The sequence below is a fragment of the Mesoplodon bidens genome, assembly GCF_964165515.1.
Source record: "Mesoplodon bidens genome assembly, chromosome: 13".
Lineage (NCBI taxonomy): Eukaryota > Metazoa > Chordata > Mammalia > Artiodactyla > Ziphiidae > Mesoplodon > Mesoplodon bidens.
In genome coordinates this window covers 40677189-40699989 of record NC_138169.1, presented here as the reverse complement: position 1 = coordinate 40699989, position 22801 = coordinate 40677189, and the positions used below count along the sequence as shown (strand labels likewise).

Below are 22801 nucleotides of genomic sequence, written 5' to 3'. Positions count from 1 at the left end.
TACCCCAACTGGGTGGATTCCCTCTCCGGGCCCTCTATCACCCTGAGCTTCCCCTCTGATTGCACTGGCCTCAGTCTACTGTCTCCCTTCCGCTATACTTGAGGCTCTGCCCTGTTCGTCGTTGTCATCCCAACACCGACCACACTGCCTGATGCCACTCGACACCCAGTGAGTGCTTGTATGATGAACAAATAAATGATAGCCTCAAATGTGTGCCATGGTGCTATCTGAGGTAACTCTATTTATTACACTTCATTGAATAAAACCAAGATTATTGGCCATTCATAACTAGCTATTCATGGTTGAATTGCTATTTAACACTGATAATATTAAATATTAATATCACCTCTTTGACTCTCAATTTCTTCATTAAAGTTCAGAGGTGACATACCATGATCTGCACGGTCCCTTCCACTTCAAGGAATCTAGGGAGTAAAGACACTCACTCCCAAACTCTATCAAAGTGCTGAACTCTCTAACCCACATTTCTGTCTTGGGGGGCAACCCCTAACAACTGTAACACAAAGATTAGCGCCTCCGTCCTGAGGCTGGACAGCTGCTCAAACATAGAAGGAATTGAGAAGAAAGACCGCCTTTACACAAGGCCTCATACATTCACAGCCAGTGCTCCTTCCAACTGACTAATAACAGCAAGAGAGTTAACTCGCCTCAGATCTTGTATAAAAGTAATCATCACCAAACGTTTTGGGAGTGCTCTTAGCTTAGTCATGAGGCTGTACCACACACATCATTGTCAGCTATCTAAAAGCCTTTTTTGTAGGATGCAAACATATTAATAAAATGTAGAAGTTATTTTTAAGTGTATCCTCAAAGTGGTGTTCGTTTTTCTCATTCAGATTAAGCTTTACTTCCATTCAAATTAATTTAATTCATTCATGTATTCATTCATCCGAGAAACAGTTAGGCCCCTAGTCCATGCTCAATAAACGTAAGGGGGCAGATGATACAGATGTGTCTTTCATCCTAGGAGGTGCTTCCTGAAGGAGTGGCCCCAGCTTTCAGTGTCCAGGGCCGCCTGTCAGGCCAGGGGCTACCTGCTCTCTCCTCTGTGTCTTCAAGGGCCCCAGGCCACAGCCCCTGTTCTTACTGGCAGCGTTGTCAACACCAAGCCTACGCCTCGTGGATTCTCTCCTCCCAGGAATGACCATGGGGGGGTGGCACACAATTCCTCCCCCTGCCGCCCCGCCCCAGGCTCTTTCAAATGGCCAGTCCAGTTATCCAGTATTCACAGCCTGTTCTACTCTGTTGGCTAACACTGTAAATACTGAAAAGTTAATTCTTTGTGTTTGCTTTTTGCTAGAATTAAAAAAAGGTAGACCCCACCACTTCCCTGGTGGCGCTGTGGTTAAGAATCCACCTGCCAGTGCAGGGGACTTGGGTTCAAGCCAGGGAAGATCCCACATGCCACAGAGTAACTAAGGCCGTGAGCCACAACTACTGAGCCCGCAAGCCACAACTACTGAGCCCACACACCTAGAGCCTGTGCTCTGCAGCAAGAGAAGCCACTGCAATGAGAAGCCTGCACACTGCAAGAAAGAGTAGCCCCCGCTTGCCACAACTAAAGAAAGCCCGCACACAGCAATGAAGACCCAACGCAGCCAAGAATAAATAAATAAAATCTACGTTAAAAAAAAAAAGGTAGACTAATCAGTGTCAATCATAACTCTTAAGAGAAGTGATTTGCTTCTTTAAAAGAAAAAATCACCTTACCTTTCCCTGATTGTAATTGGAATTCCTCCCAGATAATATGTGCTGAAATCAAATATATCACCTTCAATTTTAATGTTTTGAGAATCCACGTTTATCCGCATAACTTTTTGGGCTTTTCCAATTTTGATCAGAATCTGAAATAAAGGAGAGATGAATCAGCAAGCAATGAGAAATAAAAGAATCCTATTCACAGTGGTTTGGAGCTATTATGTGTTTGCCTTCCTTCAGGTTCATTTATATACATGGTATATATACATGGGCTCTGAGCAGTAGCTCATTTGCATAAAATTATACTATTAAAACACTTAAATAGAAATGTTTGCTTTTTTTTTTCAATTTTGTTATTTTGTTATTTTTGGCTGTGCCATGCGGCTTGAGGGATCTTAGTTCTTTGACCGGGGATCAAAACTGTGCCCTCGGCAGTGAAAGCGCAGAGTCCTAACCACTGGACCACCAAGGAATTCCCAAAATGTTTGCATTTGAAATTAATCATGTTTTATCTGTGCCACACAGATGTTACATATTTCATGCCCAAAATGTTCAGATTTTAAAAGGACGTGTCAGGCTTCCCTGGTGGCGCAGTGGTTGAGAGTCTGCCTGCTGATGCAGGGGACACGGGTTTGTGCCTCGGTCTAGGAGGATCCCACATGCCACGGAAAGGCTGGGCCCGTAAGCCATGGCCGCTAAGCCTGCGCGTCCGGAGCCTGTGCTCTGCAACGGGAGAGGCCACAGCAGTGAGAGGCCCGCGGACCGCCAGGAAAAAAAAAAAAAAAAAAAAAAAAAGGACGTGTCTCTCAGTTAATAACTATAAGTTCATCTGGTAATAGAAAAGGGTTCTGAGCACTGACCTAAAGGACTAAGAACATTTAACAGTTCAAATAAACAGACTCGAAGGATATACCAAATGATCTTTCCCGTCGTTTATGATGCCTCTAATTCCTTTTTCTTTTGGTTGCTCTGAATTCAGTTTGTATCGCACCATGAGACTGCCATCTTCTATATTGAGAGATATGAAGTGATCCTAGAGCACGGAAACAATGTAGATTACCATAAGACCCAGGAAGAGCTAGAACGCCGGAACCAGGGATGCTTTCAAATTCCAGACTGCCCTCAGCTTCAGCTGCCTCCTTAGTCCAAAGGAACAATAGTGCTGTAATATCCAACTCCGAGGACGAGTATGACAGTTCAATCTTGCAAATCATGTTAAACATCATATACAGTGGTTGGCACACAGGAAGGAAACAATAAATGCTAGCTATTGTCATGATTTTCTTTTATAACAATCTATACCCAGCAGGCAAAAATGGAAACTGAAAAGCTACAGATCATTAATATCATTTGAAAATACGACTGTTACCTGTTGGAGAGAGGTAGGGTCTTCCTCAAACCCCAAACATTTTCCACCATGTGTTTTCTGACATATTCCTATGTCTCCTCTAGCTTTCACTTAAGTGTTGCTTGGGGACCCCAAATAGGGCCTCTTCCCTCCCGCTACTCTCTTTGCCTTGGCAATCACAGTCGCTTCTGTGGTTCCAATTCAGGTGTGCCCATGAGCCCAAATATTTTTCTCCAGCCTAGACCTGTCTTTTCAGGGCCAGGTCTGTACATCTGATTGCCTATTTGCTATTGCTTGCATGCCTCACAGATATCTCAAATTCAGAATATCTCTAACAGAACTTATGTTCTACATGACTCCCAAGCCTGTCTCTCTGTCCTTCACCCTGTTCTCTTCTCCTTTTTTTCTCTCTCTCTTGTCACTAATCACCTTGCTTAGCCAGCCACAAACCTACTAGGGGTCATAACTGCATCCCCATCATGGTGTAAGGCACATACTTGAGCCAACCATTTCCTTAGTGGAAGGGTAAGCTGAGGAATGTCTGGTATAGGACTTGAAAGTTGGCTCTTACACAGTTTCCTAATGAAACTCTCTTTGAAGTCTACTTCCAGAGTCCTTACCTAAAAGGAAAATCAGTCCTTATCTGGACCCTAAACCTTGCTCTTAGAAGCCAGTGAGGGTTCACCACACTCATAAATAATAGAATAGCATCCTACTTAACAGCAGCACTGGAGATAATTTTCTCTTATCTGGCTCCTAATGGCATTTCATAAGTTTTCTTCTACTATAAGTAGTATTTCTGGTTCTTAGTCTCCCAGAACTTCAAAATGTAATACAAAGGAGACCTTGTTCTGGAAAACAACTGCCTTGCTCTGAAGATGCTGTGTGACTGCTCAGCTCTCTGCATTCTTCAGGCAGGTCAGGACCTCCCCAAACCATCAGAACTGGTTCAGCCTTGGAATCTCCTGAGGGGTCCAGACCAACCCCAGAGAGGAGAGTTGGACCAGGTCTGTGTCCCTACCCTGCAGACAGAAGGGTCTGGTAAAATCCCAAGCTCCATATCAATCCTACAGTCTCAGACGGGAGATCCCACGGGCTGATCCACATTTCTCCACAAATACTACCTACACAGCAGCTACAGAAGCACTCTACTCTCAGGAGAGGTTAAGTCCAGCACCACCTACCAGCAGATGGCGCTGACGATCACTCATAGATGGTCACTTTTGGCCTTTTCTAAACTAGGAGACTTAAGTATGGCCTCTAGGAACCTCAGCTGCTTGAAAACAGAGAAGCTTCCTAGACCTGGCAAGTTAAGGGTCAGACAGAGACAAAATCCCATACAGCCTGGAAACAGTCCGACCAAGCATCAAACAGCGGGAGGTCAAACAGTCTAGCTTTCAGAGACCCCCAGGAGGTCTTAACGTTTTTTAGGCAGAAAATAAGTAGATTACTAGGCAAATAGTAGTTTTCAAAGAATAAAACTGACAACACAAAAGAATGGGAAAGGGGCAATTTCTCCCACATTTTGGTGGCATCTTCTCAAATTACGGATTACTTGCCTTACTAAAACACACACTCGCACAGGCAAAGAAAGTAGAATTGGGCCAAGGGAAAGAATGCAGCTAACATTTGCACATTGTTTTTCAGATCCGTTGGTTGTTTGTAATAACCCAGTTACCCCCAAATTGCTCAAATGAATGGACATATTTGGTAGCATTTGGATGCTTGTTATAGATTACCTGGTTTTCTGCAAAGAACAGCAAACCTCTATCCACGGTGGTCTGAATTGTCTGTCCAAATATTGGGAAGGGGGCATTTGGTTGAGTTGGAACTCGAGCATAGCCTGTACCTTCAAAATAATTTTTGTCTGATTCTTCCTTTCTCCTGTGAACACCAATCATCGTAAGTTAGAACACAGCAGCAAAGGACTGCCAGGAAAGCGCTCTTATTAATACGAGAGGGAAAAGGAAGCAAAGCCCATGCAATCGAGTTGCCACAATTTTATTAAAGAGGAAACACCTTTTTTAAAAAATTTTTGTTGGAGTATAGTTGCTTTACAATGTTGTATTAGCTTTTACTGTACAGCAAAGTAAATCAGCTATACGTATACATATATTCCCTCTTTTTTGGATTTCCTTCCCATTTAGTTCACCACAGCCCACTATTTCTCCTGGATGTGCCCTTACACTCTATGATGATCAAACCCTAGCTCAACCCTAGAGATACTATTCAGGAGTCCCTTTTGAAAATGTCTACTTAGGAAGATGTGGCCCAGCAGCTGAAGATGTTGTAATATAAGGAATTATTAACTTGAAATATAATTTTATTCTGAGTAGCAAATACTCAGTCTGTCTCATATTAGAATCTTCCAAATCTTTTAAACTATAGGGTAGGTCAGGAGCTCAAGGCGGCAACTTTCAAATAGGTTCATATGCCAAAGTCATGGTGTACTTTATGGACCACGACTTTTTTTTTGAAGTTTACAGTAAATAAATAGTCTGTGCCTAAATCAGGTACCAACTAATGCTGAATATTTTGTGGTAGGAGGCATCAAAAATTGAAGAAAGATTTATTTTTTCAAAATCGAGAAAATTCTATAATCTAATATTTTATACAAATAAGGAAAAGACTTTTTCTTATTTAATTTATATTCCTTAAATATCAATTACACATATTTAATGTAATATAACTGCAAGCTACCGAAATCACAAAGAGACACCAGCTTATAGGTTTTATTTACCTTCTACAAGGCTCCACTTTTGTCGTGTTGAGATTGAAGGTCTTTTTGAAGTTGTACAAGCTCAGAACATTTTCATTGAGGTCATCTAATTCAATACAACCTTTGTATGGAGGGAATCTCAGACTACTAGGAAGCTAAAAAAAACAAAATCAAAAAATCTTCCACTAATTGAACAAAGGACAGTGAACAGGCTGACCAGGAAACAGTATAATTTTTATCACTTTTAACCATCAACATAGCATAGGGGGTAAGCATGGGGACCCTAGAGCCAGATACTCTGGCTTTGTTATTTTCTAGCTGTCTGATCTTGGGCAAGTTATTCAACCTCTCTGTTTCAGTTTTCTCATCTGTGAAACAGGAATGATAGTGATGCTTGTTTAAGTTAATATACTTAAGCCTAGATCACTGCACATAAAAGAACTCAATAAGTGTTCGCCATTGTCACTGGATATCCTGTAAGAATACATAGTTAAATCCATTTTGTATATAATTGATTAAAACATCATTATGCCAAATTAAATTGTAAATATTTTCATTCCATGAAAAAACATTCACACTTACTCTAAAACCAGATGGGTAACCTCCAACATAAAATACAACATTTTCAGGATCCAAATCGAGGAGTGTGTTGCTATTCCCACTATCCATGTCATGGAACTGAGGAGTTTCTGGCTTACTGGATGTGGCTTTTCGGGTGTAATTAAGCCTTGCAAACTGATAAATTCTGTTTAAAAATAAATTAGATAATAAAGTTATATAAAAATTTATGAGAAGATGGAAGAAATCAAAGCCAAAATACTAAAAATGGGGTTCAGCAATGCATACAATGAAAGTTTGGCGAGTGTAGGTCAGATGAACAAACAGTAGTAATCAATCAGACTCGCACCTCTGGAATTTCACCCGGTCCATAACTGCCTCCTGAGTTTCGCTCTTGGTCAACGTCTGGTCCACTTGGAGTTCAGCCTCGCGTTCTCCCAGGTTGTAGACGCTCGTGAGCTGGCCATCTACGACTGCCATGCCTATGTAGTCCCTGGAGGCCTGGAGACAAAAAGGCCACCTCAGAGCACTTCACATACTGAATTCTCTCAACTTCCCATCCCAAGAGAGCGCATTTCTGATAACTAACAGCTTTCATTCAGTTCATCCTGGGTAGACAGAATGAATGAGGCGCATCCTGGTATAAGATAAGACAGACAGCACAGTTAATTAACCATGTCTGGGCTGTTCTTGCTCACGTTATCACGAGGGCACTCATTTATCCACTCCTCCGTTCTCTCAATCTGCAAATATTTGCCAAGCACCTGACATAAAGATGAACCATATATGGGTTCAGGCCTCCATTTGATTTTGTTCTGGCAAGGGAGATAAACCATTTATGTTATTCCTGCCCCATACAAGGTCCCCTCAACACTCTGGGCACACCTGTTCACCCTATGTTATCACGGTCAGCTATGTATGTACCTTACTTCCCTGTTAGAATGTGAGCACCTTAGGTAAAAACGAATTTTTGAAAACTGTGGTAAAATATATAACAACATGAAATTTACCATTTTAACCTGTTTTAAGCGTACATGAAGTACATTCGGGAAACATGTTTTTGTTTATCATCAATACAGGGTATGGTACCTAGTAGGTATACGGTATACACTCGCTGAGGGAGCAGAGTCACGTGCATTTTGCCGTAACACAAAGCAAAAAGTCACGTCGTAAGAAAGGTACAAATGAAGTCCCAGGACCTTGAAGCATGACCGGGTGACCAGTAACAGTGCTGATTTTAGGAATCCTTAAATACGAAGTCCACAGTGACAGCCAACCATTTCCTAATTGCCCAGAATTTTTGAGAACCGTGTTTCAGGAATTTCTTTTCCAATCATGTAGCATAACCTAGTCAGTGATTACCTTTTCCTCTGACACTTAGGTGGAATAGATGTATTTTAAGAGGAGGGATTCAAAGCTAAAATAAACTATTTTAAATGCCCGTAATGGTGGTGGTTTAACGAATTTAGAATTATAGAGATGGGGCGACTCTATTTCTTACTAATGAGGCAGGAGAGGCTGCATTTCACTCCAGGTCTCATTCACAGATGGTCCCCACCCCAGACACATGGAAGGGTCTGCGGCTGGGTGCCCTGAGAAGAGGACAGAGTCCAGTGCTATGAGGAAAAACTACTCTGATCTCCATGAAGCCTTGGTACTGCTGCCCTGGTTGTAAGGGGAGGGGTGCTGATCTTCAAGCCCAGGTGTGGACATGCTCACGTGTACACACATGTGTGCCCACATGCCGGGCCCATCAGGCCAGGCCTCTAGATCCCCCAGCCAAGGACAATCGGTAATTGACGGGAGATCCCCCTGTGGAGCCATCAGAGGCGGCGGGATTTCCTCCTGCTGTGCCAATGGCAGTGACACAGTCGTGTCACGCATCTCAAAAACCACATTCTGTTTTTTTGTTTGTTTTTTGCGGTACGCGGGCCTCTCACTGTTGTGGTCTCTCCCATTGCAGAGCACAGGCTCCGGACACGCAGGCTCAGTGGCCATGGTTCACGGGCCCAGCCGCTCCGCGGCATGTGGGATCTTCCCGGACTGGGGCAGGAACCCGTGTCCCCTGCATCAGCAGGCGGACTCTCAACCACTGTGCCACCAGGGAAGCCCCATATTCTGTTTTAAAAACAAGAGGAACGTCAAAGCAATACTTACATCTTTATTTCCGAGGTACATCACAAACATATTCTCGGTCCTCCCACTTTCTGTTGATTCAGGTCTTTGGAGAAACAAAGAAAGAGATGTGTATCCTTTCAAATCCTCCAGGTCATTTGGCAGACGCACTTCCACTCCAGATTTACCATTGAACCTCATGGGGATGGCGACCTGCAAGGGACAAGATCCAGGGTGTTAGCTGTTCCAGATGAGGAAGGTGAGGGTGCTCAAGGTGGTGGCTTGTGACTGCGAAGCTGCTCCCAAGTTGCTATGATAGGGAGCAAAGGAGTGTGGATGCCTCCTAGGCCTGGAGTCTACACTCAGCTGCATGAGGAATAAAGCATTTGTGTTCTTCCTGCCTCGGCCGAGGGGCTTTGGGAAGCACGTTTAGTCCTCTGTGCCAGCAACAGTAATCATCATAATAAATTATTACTATTATTATCACTATGATGGTTATAATATTAATTTGTATTAACCCTATTGTTATAATATTTCTATCATAATAATAATATAATATATTAATATAGAGAATAATATGGGCTTTAGATAATATATTATTATAACATAGGGTATTATATTTATAGGGTTATAATACATATTAATAGGGTTAATATAATATTAATATTATAATCCCATTATTAATATTATTATACATTATAGTATAATATAAAACTACATTATATGCAAAGTATTATTAATAATAGGGTTATGATATTAATATTATATTAGCCTTACTAATAGGTATTATAGCCCTATTAATATATAAGATTAATAGTATATAAATATAATAATTATTATTATTATTCCAAGCCTAGAAGGTTTTTGTGCAAATGAGCTAACATATATGGAAGCACTTAGCATGATGCCTGGCATAGAGTAGATATACAATACATCAAAAATATTTTTTAAAAAAAAGAACTCTTTAAGGAACCACTTGCCATTAACATATTACATGTTATGTCTGCATTTATTACAGGCATTCAGTCCTTAAAAATATGTGCATCAGGGTTCTCTAGAATATGTTTCTTAAACTCAGGGTGAAGGACTATTTTTTTCCCTCTACTCTTCCCTGGATCAATACTTTTATAAAATATATGAGAAATTAAATTACTAAAAAATGAAATAAAGGAGGTATGCAAAATACACATCCACTGATCCCATGCTTGGATATTGAAGCAATTCAAATTATTGAAAGTTTCTAAACATTTACTCTCAATTTTGTACGTATATATAACGGAACAGTAATAAAAGTTTTCTGACTAGCTCTGGTCTTTGGAACCCCTTGGGTAGCTCTGCATTAAAAACACAGAAAATAAATATTCTCTAACAATCTAAAGAATAACTCTAGGAATGATACTTACACCAACTCTACATTTTATCTCCCAAGCATTTAAGTATTTATGGAGGACCCTGTATACGCAAGGCATCAGGCAGGGGGCTTAGTGATGCATGAGCTGTAGTCTCTCCAAGGTGCCCATGACTGATGGAGCTCCCCTCCCCTACACTCACAGGCTCATTTTATGCCCTTCTCTTCTACTAGCCCTCTACCCTCCATATACCCCACACATCCTGAGTCTATCCATGCCCTTCTGCTTTCTGTCACCTGGAAAACTCCTACTCATTAAAAAAAATTTTTAATTAAGAAAACATTTTATGGACAAGCCTCTTAGATAGCCTCATCCACCAGAGGGCAGACAGCAGAAGCAAGAAGAACTACAATCCTGCAGCCTGTGCAGCAAAAACCACATTCACAGAAAGACAGACAAGATGAAAAGGCAGAGGGCTATGTACCAGATGAAGGAACAAGATAAAACCCCAGAAAAACAACTAAATGAAGTGGAGATAGGCAACCTTCCAGAAAAAGAATTCAGAATGATAGTGAAGATGATCCAGGACCTCAGAAAAACAATGCAGGCAAAGATCGAGAAGATGCAAGAAATGTTTAACAAAGACCTGGAAGAATTAAATAATAAATACCTAGAAGAATTAAAGAACAAACAAACAGAGATGAACAATACAATCACTGAAATGAAAACTACACTAGAAGGAATCAACAGCAGAATAACTGAGGCAGAAGAACGGATAAGTGACCTGGAAGACAGAATGGTGGAATTCACTGCTGCAGAACAGAATATAGAAAAAAGAATGAAAAGAAATGAAGACAGTCTAAGAGACTTCTGGGACAACATTAAATGCAACAACATTTGCATTATAGGGGTCCCAGAAGGAGAAGAGAGAGAGAAAGGACCCGAGAAAATATTTGAAGAGATTATAATTGAAAACTTCCCTAACATGGGCAAGGAAATAGCCACCCAAGTCCAGGAAGCACAGAGAGTCCCAGGCAGGATAAACCCAAGGAGAAACACACTGAGACACATAATAATCAAACTGACAAAAATTAAAGAGAAAGAAAAATTATTGAAAGCAACAAGGGAAAGATGACAAATAACATACAAGGGAATTCCCATAAGCTTAATAGCTGATTTCCCAGCAGAAACTCTACAAGCCAGAAGGGAGTGGCATGATATATTTCAAGTGATGAAAGGGAAGAACCTACAACCAAGATTACTCTACCCAGCAAGGATCTCATTCAGATTCGACAGAGAAATCAAAAGCTTTACAGACAAGCGACAGCTAAGAGAATTCATCACCACCAAACCAGCTCTACAACAAATGCTAAAGGAACTTCTCTAAGTGGGAAACACAAGAGAAGAAAAGGACCTACAAAAACAAACCCATAACAACTATGAAAATGGTAATAGGGACATACATATCAATAATTACCTTAAACGTGAATTGATTAAATGCTCCAACCAAAAGACACAGGCTCACTGAATGGATACAAAGACAAGACCCATATATATGCTGTCTACAAGAGACCCACTTCAGACATAGGGACACATACAGACTGAAAGTGAGGGGATAGAAAAAGATATTCCATGCAAATGGAAATCAAAAGAAAGCTGGAGTAGCAATACTCATATCAGATAAAATAGACTTTAAAATAAAGAATGTTATAAGAGACAAGGAAGGACACTACATAATGATCAAGGGATCAATCCAAGAAGAAGATATAACAATTATGAATATATATGCATCCAACATAGGAGCACCTCAATACATAAGGCAACTGCTAAGAGCTCTAAAAGAGGAAGTTGACAGTAACAGAATAATAGGGGGAGACTTTAACATCTCACTTACACCAATGGACAGATCATCCAAACAGAAAATTAATAAGGAAACACAAGCTTTAAATTACACAACAGAGCAGACAGATTTAATTGATATTTATAGGACATTCCATCCAAAAACAGCAGATTACACTTTCTTCTCAAGTGTGCATGGAACATTCTCCAGGATAGTTCACATCTTGGGTCACAAATCAAGACTCAGTAAATTTAAGAAAATTGAAATCATATCAAGCATCTTTTCTGACTACAACGCTATGAAATTATAAATCAATTACAGGGAAAAAAATGTAAAAAACACAAACACATGGAGGCTAAACAATACATTACTAAATAACCAAGAGATCACTGAGGAAATCAAAGAGGGAATCAAAAAATTCCTAGAGACAAATTACAACGAAAACACAATGATCCAAAGCCTATGGGATGCAGCAAAAGCAGTTCTAAGAGGGAAGTTTATAGCAATACAAGCCTACCTCAAGAAACAAGAAAAATCTCAAATAAACAATCTAACCTTACACCTAAAGGAACTAGGGAGAGGAGAACAAACAAAACCTAAAGTTAGTAGAAGGAAGGAAATCATAAAGACCAGAGCAGAAATAAATGAAATAGAAACAAAGAAAACAATAGCAAAGATCAATAAAACTAAAAGCTGGTTCTTTGAGAAGATAAACAAAATTGATAAACCATTAGCCAGACTCATCAAGAAAAAGAGGGAGAGGACTCAAATCAACAAAATTAGAAATGAAAAAGGAGAAGTTACAGCAGAAATACAAAGCATCCTAAGAGACTACTACAAGGAACTCTATGACAATAAAGTGGACAACCTGGAAGAAATGGACAAATTCTTAGAAAGGTATAACCTTCCAAGACTGAACCAGGAAGAAATAGAAAATATGAACAGACCAATCACAAGCACTGAAAGTGAAAATGTCTTTAAAAATCTTCCAACAAACAAAAGTCCAGGAACAGACGGCTTCACAGGTGAATTCTATCAAACATATAGAGAAGAGATAACACCCATCCTTCTCAAACTCTTCCAAAAAATTGCAAAGGAAGGAACACTCCCAAACTCATTCTATGAGGCCACCATCACCCTGATACCAAAACCAGACAAAGACACTACAAAAAAAAGAAAATTACAGACCAATAGCACTCATGAACATAGATGCAAAAATCTTCAACAAAATACCAGCAAACAGAATCCAGCAACACATTAAAAAGATCATACACCATGATCAAGTGGGATTTATCCCAGGGATGCAAGGATTCTTCAGTATACACAAACCAATCAATGTGATACACCATATTAACAAATAAAAACCATATGATCATCTCAATAGATGCAGAAAAGCTTTTGACAAAATTCAGCACCCACTTATGATAAAAACTCTCCAGAAAGTGGGCACAGAGGGAACCTACCTCAACATAATAAAGGCCATATAAAACAAACCCACAGCAAACATCATTCTCAATGGTGAAAAACTGAAAGCATTTCCTCTAAGATCAGGAGCAAGACAAGGATGTCCACTCTCACCACTATTATTCAACATTGTTTTGGAAGTCCTAGCCACGGCAATCAGAGAAGAAAAAGAAATAAAAGGAATACAAATTGGAAAAGAAGAAGTAAAACTGTCACTGTTTGCAGATGACATGATACTATACATAGAGAATCCTAAAGATGCCACCAGAAATCTACTAGAGCTAATCAATGAATTTGGTAAAGTTGCAGGATACAAAATTAATGCACAGAAATCTCTTGCATTCCTATACACTAATGATGAAAAATCTGAAAGAGAAATTAAGGAAACACTCCCATTTACTATTGCAACAAAAAGAATAAAGTACCTAGGAATAAACCTACCTAGGGAGACAAAAGACCTGTATGCAGAAAACTATAAGACACTGATGAAAGAAATTAAAGATTATACCAACAGATGGAGAGATATACCATATTCTTGGATTGGAAGAATCAATATTGTGAAAATGACTATACTACCCAAAGCAATCTACAGATTCAATGCAATCCCTATCAAATTACCAATGACATTTTTTACAGAACTAGAACAAAAATTTTTTAAATTTGTATGGAGGGCTTCCCTGGTGGCGCAGTGGTTGAGAGTCCGTCTGCCGATGCAGGGGAAATGGGTTCGTGCCCCGGTCTGGGAAGATCCCACATGCCGCGGAGCGGCTGGGCCCATGAGCCATGGCTGCTGAGTCTGCGCATCCGGAGCCTGTGCTCCGCAACGGGAGAGGCCACAACAGTGAGAGGCCCACATACCGCAAAAAAAAAAAAAAAAAAAAAAAAAAATTTGTATGGAAACACAAAAGACCCCAAATAACCAAAGCAGTCTTGAGGGAAAAAAATGGAGCTGGAGGACTCAGACTCCCTGACTTCAGACTATACTACAAACCTACTGTAATAAAGACAGTATGGCGCTGGCACAAAAACAGAAATATAGATCAATGGAACAGGATAGAAATCCCAGAGATAAACCCATGCACCTATGGTCAACTAATCTATGAAAAGGAGGCAAGGATATACAATGGAGAAAAGACAGTCTCTTCATTAAGTGGTGCTGGGAAAACTGGACAGCTACATGTAAAAGAATTAGAACACTCCCTAACACCATACACAAAAATAAACTCAAAATGGATTAGAGACCTAAATATAAGACTGGACACTATAAAACTCTTAGAGGAAAACATAGGCAGAACACTCTTTGACATAAATCACAGCAAGATCTTTTTTGATCTACTTCCTAGAGTAATGGAAATAAAAACAAAAACAAACAAATGGGACCTAATGAAACTTAAAAGCTTTTGCACAGCAAAGGAAATCATAAACAAGACATAAAGACAATCCTCAGAATGGGAGAAAATATTTGCAAATGAATCAATGGACAAAGGATTAATCTCCAAAATATATAAACAGCCCATGCAGCTCAATATTACAAAAACAAACAACCCAATCAAAAAATGGACAGAAGTGGGCTTCCCTGGTGGCGCAGTGGTTGGGAGTCCGCCTGCCGATGCGGGGGGCGCGGGTTCGTGCCCCGGTCTGGGAGGATCCCGCGTGCCGCGGAGCGGCTGGGCCCGTGGGCCATGGCTGCTGGGCCTGCGCGTCCGGAGCCTGTGCTCTGCAGGGGGAGGGGCCGCAGCAGTGAGAGGCCCGCCTACCGCAAAAAAAAAAAAAAAAAAAAAAAAGGACAGAAGACCTAAATAGACATTTCTCCAAAGAAGCCATACAGATGGCCAAGAAGCACTGGAAAAGCTGCTCAACATCACTAATTATTAGAGAAATGCAAATCAAAACTACAATGAGACACCTCACACCAGTTAGAAAGGGCATCATCAGAAAATCTACAAACAACAAATGCTGGAGAGGGTGTGGAGAAACGGGAACACTCTTGTGCTGTTGGTGGGAATGTAAATTGATACAGCCACTATGGAGAACAGTATGGAGGTTCCTTAAAAAACTACAAATAGAACTACCATATGACCCAGCAATCCCACTACTGGGCATATACTCAGAGAAAACCATAATCAAAAAGACACATGCACCCCAATGTTCACTGCAGCACTATTTACAATAGCCAGGTCATGGAAGCAACCTAAATGTCCATCGACAGACAAATGTAAAGAAGTTGTGGTACTTATATACAATGGAATATTACTCAGCCATAAAACGGAACGAAATTGGGTTATTTGTAGAGATGCGGCTGGATCTAGAGACTGTCATACAGAGCGAAGTCAGTCAGAAAGAGAAAAACAAATATTGTATATTAACGCATATATTTGCAACCTAGAAAAATGGTACAGATGAACCGGTTTGCAGGGCAGAAATAGAAACACAGATGTAGAGAACAAACGTATGGATACCAAGGGGGGAAAGTGGTGGTGGTGGGGGGTGGTGGTGTGATGAATTGGGAGATTAGGATTGACATATATACACTAATATGTATAAAATTGATAACTAATAAGAACCTGCTGTATAAAAAAATAAATAAAAAAAGAAAACATTTTATGAACACAAAAAAAGAGACTATACCTGCTTATGCATGACCTTCTTAAGAAATTAAGCATTGCTGCTATGACTGAATCCCATCACGTATCCCACCCTGTTCCCAGTCTGCTCTCCCTTCTCAGAGGTCACCACTACGCTGGATTTGGATTCCCATGCCCAGCTTCTCATGTCTGTTTTAATATTTTTACTAAATATCATTTATCTGTAAACTGTAACTAGTCTTATTTTCATAAGCGACAGAGCAGAGATCAAAACAAGGCAGCCTGCCTCGGTTAACCAGTTCTAAGCCACTGTGCTATTTACACACTTCAAATTATGTTCAGTAAATTAGTGAATGAACATAGAAGGGCAAAACCTAGAAACATGCTTTTTCATTTGCTTTTTATAAGACGTGTATGGGTATGAAGAGGGTAGTTTCTGCCAAACTGTGCCTTAGGCTCTTTGTTTTTCTGCTAAAAATTTTGGGTTGGGAGTCATTCTCTTTCCTAAAAGAAAAGGCAGATTTTGAGGCTCAAAAGACATAATATTGAGCCTGCAAATCAACCATGGTGCCTCCAGGGCAGTGATATTCTGACTTGGCCTTCCAACTCTCTATCTCCAAATATCTCATAGGGAGGTGGCTGAAAAATACAAGATATTTCATTTACATTATTTTAGGATAAAACAAATTGTGAGGGAGAAGCATAAGGAATTCAAGTAAATAATGTCAGATTAAAATTAGAAAGGCTGATGGAATTTTCCAATGAAGGAAAATTGCTGTAATCTCCTATTCAGAACACTGCTCATGTTGGTAGGAACCATTCCTCCATCCTCAATAAAAGTGGATTCTACAAATTCCAAGTTAAAATGAGAAGGTAGATCTTGTTCAATATCATATCTGCACATTCCAATCACAGAACCCTTACTCAAACTTGCAATAACACTTTACCAACTGGAGCCTGGAGGAGAATCCTGCTTCCTGTCTGCATGAGTCAGTGAGAAGGAAACTGCTCCAGGTCCTTGATGTACCAGATCATCTAAGGGATGAAGATGACGTGTATTTTTGAAGGATGACAGGAGGAAATGAACTTGCACCTTGGGAGCACCCAAAGAATTATGGCAAGAAAGACAACCAGGGGACTTGGGCACAGTGGTTGAGAATCTGCCTGCCAATGGAGGGGACACAGGTTCGATTCCTGGTCCAGGAAGATCCCACATGCTGCGGAGCAACTAAGCCCATACACCACAACTACTGAGCATGTGCTCTAGAGCCGGTGAGCCTCAACTACTGAGCCCACGCACCACAGCTACTGAAGCCCGCGCACCTAGAGCCCATGCTCCGCAAAGAGAGAAGCCACCACAATAAGAAGCTCACGCACTGCAACAAAGAGTGGCCCCTGCTCGCCTCAACGAGAGAAAGCTTGCGCACAGCAACAAAGACACAACGCAGCCAAAATAAATAAATAAATAAAAAGACAACCGGTTCTTGAGTACATAGATACCTTTCCTTTCTTAATGAATGTAGTAACTTATCAAAGAATGATCCTTGGTGCCTGGCAATGTGGGGACACACCCACCTTATTCGCAGCATCTCTGGCCTGCTGAATTAGCTCCCGTATGCGGTCCATGTTGTCAGAGATGTTGCCCAGTGGCAACAGCTGTTGGTTGATACTTTCAATTTTGCTCAAAAGATCAGGCAGTTTGTTGGTTAATTTCTTTACTGTTGGTGAGATTACAAAACAGAAATTTATCGTTGTGAGTTGAGAAAAGGTTAAATACAGATGTCCTCATTGATAGTACTTGTCAAGTGGTATGTCTGGGTCCCAAACGTTGGACAGGATGACTCAGAATCAGGTAATACAGTTTCTATGTTATAGAAATATATATTATACATATTTCTATATAAATACAGCATGGATCTTATTCTGCAATCTAGATATCAAATCATCTTTCTCGACCACTATAAAAAAATAAATCTTTGCTTTTTGATCTTTAATATTAATAATAATTCAATTCCTCATGATTCAGGGACCTATATCTCCACTCTATAAAAGGGAAAATCAATAGCAATGTTCATGGATTTTTTTCAAAAATCCTACTTGGCCCTTTTAACTAACAGAATAGCCATACTCTTTGAATGGATTATGTGAAGTTGTTTTTAACATTTTAATTTCTAAGATCAGACTTTACCAGGGAAAAATTAAAACTGACCAAAGCACATACTGATGGAGAAAATGGATAATATGTCCTGGGCAGAGAATGCTTGCTACCTGAATTATCTGCATCAGTGAGAGCCTTGTTGAAGTCTTCACTCCCGGTGCTCCCATAGGTATCCTTAATTCTTTCCACGTCTGTCTGAATGGGGTTGAGCCCATCTAGAACTTCATTTGTGATGTCGTTGGCATTTCTGACCATGCTCTTTGCACTATTGATTATACCATCGATGTCATCTAATGCACACACAAACAGGGAGGGGTAAGTATCTAAAATGTTTGACAAAAGAAGCCAAGTCCAGTGGGTTAGGGAGCTGCTGACCTCTCTGTATCCTATGAAGATCATCGCGGATGGTCGTGAGATTGGTGTCTACCAGCCCTTTCTGAATGGTCATAATTTTCAGAGTTTGCTGCAGGTTGTTGAGAGCCGGACTGATTTCTAAAATAAAATAAAGCAGCAAGAGGCAATTACCCTAAAGATCTTGATCCACCGTGGGTATTGGTGACCCCTGAAGTAGCCAAGGTCTGCACAGCATTGAGCAGACCTGCATCTTAGCAGTCATCCCCGAGATGCCCACTGCATGCACCTAGACCCACAGGTCCTCCAGTTACAGAGGCCAGGAGCATATAGAGCCTGTGGAACCAGTCTCCTTGGAAATGCACATGAGGAAATGGAGAGGCGTAATAACTCAGAGGGAGGCTTAACTTCCACTCTGCTCAGGGTGAAAGTCTCTGCTTGGTAAAGAAAAGGGATGTGTCTGTCTTGTTCGCTGCTGTGTCCCAGCACATAGTGCCATGTCTGGCACTCACTGGGGCTTAATATTAGTATGTATTTATGGAACAAACGAATGAATGAACAAATGAATGAATAATGCATAAGGGATGCCCCTTCAGTCAAAAGTACAGTAAAGGAGTGTTGTTAAGAGAGCCTCACTGAAGCAAACTCACACACACAGTAGGCATTGTTTCTGCTCATTTCCAAACAAATTTAAGGATATTTAGTGAAAGGAACAGAGTTCATAGACATTCCTAGCTGATAATATTGCCACTTTGGGGTCATGGAAAATGACCAGTGAATGCTTTAAGATCAAGTTGACGATATACGGCTTAAACTGTGATTCCAGGACTGGTTTAAATAACAATGTAGTTAGTATCCTAATCCTTTTCTTTTTAAGTTCATATGCATGCATGCATGCATTCATTCATTCATTCATTCATTGGCTGCGTTGGGTCTTCGTTGCTGCCCGTGGGCTTTCTGTAGTTGCAGCAAGGGGGGCTACTCTTCATTGAGGTGAGCGGTCTTCTCACTGCAGTGGCTTCTCTTGTTGTGGAGCACGGGCTCTAGGCACGTGGGCTTCAGTAGTTGTGGCATGCGGGCTCAGCAGTTGTGGCTCGTGGGCTCTAGAGCACAGGCTCAGTACTTGTGGCACACGGGCTTAGTTGCTCCGCAGCATGTGGGATCTTCCCGGGCCAGGGCTCGAACCCGTGTCCCCTGCATTGGCAGGCGGATTCTCAACCACTGGGCCGCCAGGGAAGTCCAGTATCCTAATCCTTTTAAAAACACATATCTTCACCTCTTAGCTCAAATTTTATAAAGAGAGCAGACGTCATACCAGGAAATTTTAATTTTTGAAATTTGCTAGGCAAATGACTACATATTGTTTTGTATTTTCTTTTTCCTGTTTTCATATTTATTTTTCATTTTAATTTTTAAAGATGAAAAAAGATAAATAAATAATTGTATTTATTTACTGGTAGAAGGCATCTAACTGCTTTGAAAGGATTAAGAAGGTAAGTGAGGGCTATGAGCTTGGATGGCTGCTCAGCTATGAATGACCACAGGAGACCAGAGAAAATCGACACAGCATTTTCTGAACACAGGAATTTGGTGAGATTGAAAGAGTTTAATTATTTTTTAAAAAATCAAATTAAATAAGTAGAAAAAGTTTAAAGACAAAAATTTAAAAATCTTCATGCTCCATAGTGGTAGTGATTTTTGGTACTTTCAGTTGCTAAGATTTTAGGGCTTAAGAAATTTTGAAGCATTTGCTCTAATGACCTGAAACTAATTACCTGGGCCTAAAGAAAAGAAAGCAGCACTGTACATACCTCAATGCTATGTGGGTCCACACGGGATTCAACTAAGAATCCCCTCCCCCAAACCCAAGGCCAGGCCGAAGCAGGCCTATCAGCCTCAAGATTTACTTAGATTTATGAGGTTCTAGTTAATTTGGTATATGTTAGAATATTGGGTAGAAACATCCCAGCTATGAGTTTGCAAAGTATCATTTGCATGGACACTGAGATTCAAGAAGTGCGTTTGCTTCTAGGGCTGCCTCTCCTGGTCTCATAGGTTGTTTCCAAGTCTTTGACTATCCCAGCCTCCACCCTAACCCTCAATACCTTGCTGTAGCTTCTTCTGGGTTATCTTGGCTTCATTTAACAGATTATCGCTGTTGGAACTCAGGGTTTTAGCTTTTCTTGGAACATCTTCCTTTATCACTGTCTGAAAGCAAAGTGTTTATCAGCTTTAAATGTGATACACCTTAGGAAATATAGTGTTAAGAGTTTTCATCCTACCCCAAAGCCCTTATCTTTAATCTTTAAAGAATGAGGTTAGAAGGTAAGGAGGAGGTTTAAAAAGACTGTTCCTTAAAAGACACAGTCAGGGCTATAAGAAGACATCTGTGGCTTGGGGAGGCGGACCCATCTCTGCTGATATAATGACAAATTGTGTGACACCTTCTCATTTTCTCACTGTCACTTGTACAATACCCTCTGCAATAATGGAGGACAGAGCTAAAATGTTTTTAGGCTTTTAATCTTCGGGAGATAAAAATCTTCAACCTTCTGAGGTCTGTCGCCTAATTCTCTCATAGTTAATAATTTGTTCTTTATTTTTAGACATAGGAATATTATATGATGCATTTAAGATCCCATAGGGCTCCACAGACATGCCCAGGTGTAAGACAAATGACAGGAAATAAATGGTTATAAAATTGTGTACAAAAATTTCTCTTCTTTGGTAAATGTTAATACTCAATACTCAGTCACAGCATAAAAACATACCTGGTAAGAAGCAGGGTATAATACTTTCATGGTTCAAAATCAATAATCAGTGTGATTTCTATCTGGTTTTACAAATGATTTTTAAAAGTGGGCTACATTTATCGAACGGCCAAGTATATACAGAAATGACTTATATCTAGAGCAAGTTCGAGTCTACTCTATATAACAAATTCTAGTCTAAAATAATGCTTTTTTCTATTCCTTCGTGCACACAGAAAGAAGATAGGAAAATGAGTCGTCTCCAGAGTGCCTGGAGAGAAGGTACCAGTGCAGGTGCTCACCTGGAGGGCAGCCTCAGACGCGCTGGTGGCCTTGTCCGCTGCGTCCTCGGCTGCTTTGATGGCATTGAGGATGTTCTCATAGGCGGTGGCAGCGTCCACGGCACAACGTACCAGCTCATCCCCACTGGTGTTCCTCTTGATCCTAGAAAATGGTACAGGAGAGGGCTCCGCTGGCCTCCCTGCCTGCAGCTGAGCCCCCTAACCTCCCGATTCATTTGACAGATGGAGACTTGGGGCTGCAGGCTCTGCAGCTCTGCCCCTAAGATGCAGCTGGGAATCAGGGCCCTGCGGCTGGTCGGGTTCGGACCTGGGCCCTGGGCGCCGCCCTCCACCCTGGTCTGGAGACCCCACTCCCCCTGAGAGGCCTTCCCACCAGGCTCCAGCGCCCCTGCAGTTAGACCCGTCAGGCCGGCCACTCACTCCTCCAGCTGCCTTGCCAGCTCCTGTAAAGACTGCGCGTGCTTCTCTGCCTCCCCCACCAGGGATGCTTTACTGGACGATTTGGAAAGTTCTCTCACTTTGTCATTTAGTTCGTGTCTTGCTTCATTTAAAGTGACAGCTAGTTTTTCATATTCCTATATTTTCCAAGTAAACAAGAGGTAGTGTCAACTTAAGTAAAGCATGTATATGCCATTTTCTTGACCTCTGTCGTAAATGATGTTTCCAGGAAGCAACAATGAGAAACTGTTTTCTGAGCCCACTCAGCACACCAATTACTCCTTGGTTACTTGAGATATTGACACTGATAATATTCTTCCAAGTTTTACCACCATTTTGAACATTTTCCGTATGGTGGGTACCCACTTTGATAGATTTTATAAAAGCTCATTATTATCATTAGTGTATAGTTGTACTAAACCAAAATATCTTTTTTCTGATTTAGAAATAGCGATAATAAAAGATATTTTCAAAATGACCAATGGGCTGCTAAGAAATGTTGTCCATCTTTTACCAGTCCTAAATGTCTTCTGTTAATAATGTATGCCTGATATTTTATTTATTTTTAAATTGTTTTTCAGCTTTACTGAGGTATCATTGACATATGATTGTAAGATATTTAAAGTGCACAAAGTGATGATTTGATATACGCATACATTGTGAAAGGATTCCCCCATTGAGTTAACACATCAATCAGCTCATATTTTATCCTCTTAACTTTTTTGGGAGTGGGGGTGAGAACATTTAAATTCTCTTCTAGTGAATTTCAATTATACAATATAGTGTTATTAACCAGAGTCATATTGCTTTACATTAGATCCTCAGACCTTATTCATTTTATAGATGAAAATGATATTTTAAAAACAGCACCACATTTTTTTTTGTTATCACAAAAGTAACATTCACTCACTGCAGGCAAATTAGATAATAGAGATAGATATAAAGAAGATACATCATTCACCCCTCCCCCAAGGGACAACCACTCTTAACATTCTGGTATATTTTCTTCCACCTAAAAGGCATATATTGGAGAAAAAATTGGTTAGCCGATCTCATAGTTTCCTCAAAACATAATTTAAATGCTTTTTGATTTTCTAGAGAACAA

General features: G+C 40.5%; 1 protein-coding gene across 5 annotated transcripts in view; it reads right to left on the bottom strand.

The window, feature by feature from the left end:
• Positions 1 to 22801, bottom strand: part of LAMA3 (laminin subunit alpha 3) — a 252215-nt gene that overhangs the window by 28183 nt on the left and 201231 nt on the right. For all 5 annotated transcript variants that reach the window (XM_081251703.1, XM_081251700.1, XM_081251701.1 and 2 more), the window contains 13 exons: positions 21679 to 21833; positions 21259 to 21400; positions 20312 to 20414; positions 18231 to 18347; positions 17966 to 18145; positions 17273 to 17415; positions 8502 to 8672; positions 6694 to 6845; positions 6369 to 6531; positions 5808 to 5941; positions 4807 to 4951; positions 2633 to 2752; positions 1732 to 1865 (listed from right to left, as the gene is read on the bottom strand). In XM_081251703.1, the coding sequence (XP_081107829.1) occupies positions 1732 to 1865; positions 2633 to 2752; positions 4807 to 4951; positions 5808 to 5941; positions 6369 to 6531; positions 6694 to 6845; positions 8502 to 8672; positions 17273 to 17415; positions 17966 to 18145; positions 18231 to 18347; positions 20312 to 20414; positions 21259 to 21400; positions 21679 to 21833 (1859 nt within the window). The remainder of the gene's footprint in view (positions 1 to 1731; positions 1866 to 2632; positions 2753 to 4806; positions 4952 to 5807; positions 5942 to 6368; positions 6532 to 6693; positions 6846 to 8501; positions 8673 to 17272; positions 17416 to 17965; positions 18146 to 18230; positions 18348 to 20311; positions 20415 to 21258; positions 21401 to 21678; positions 21834 to 22801) is intronic.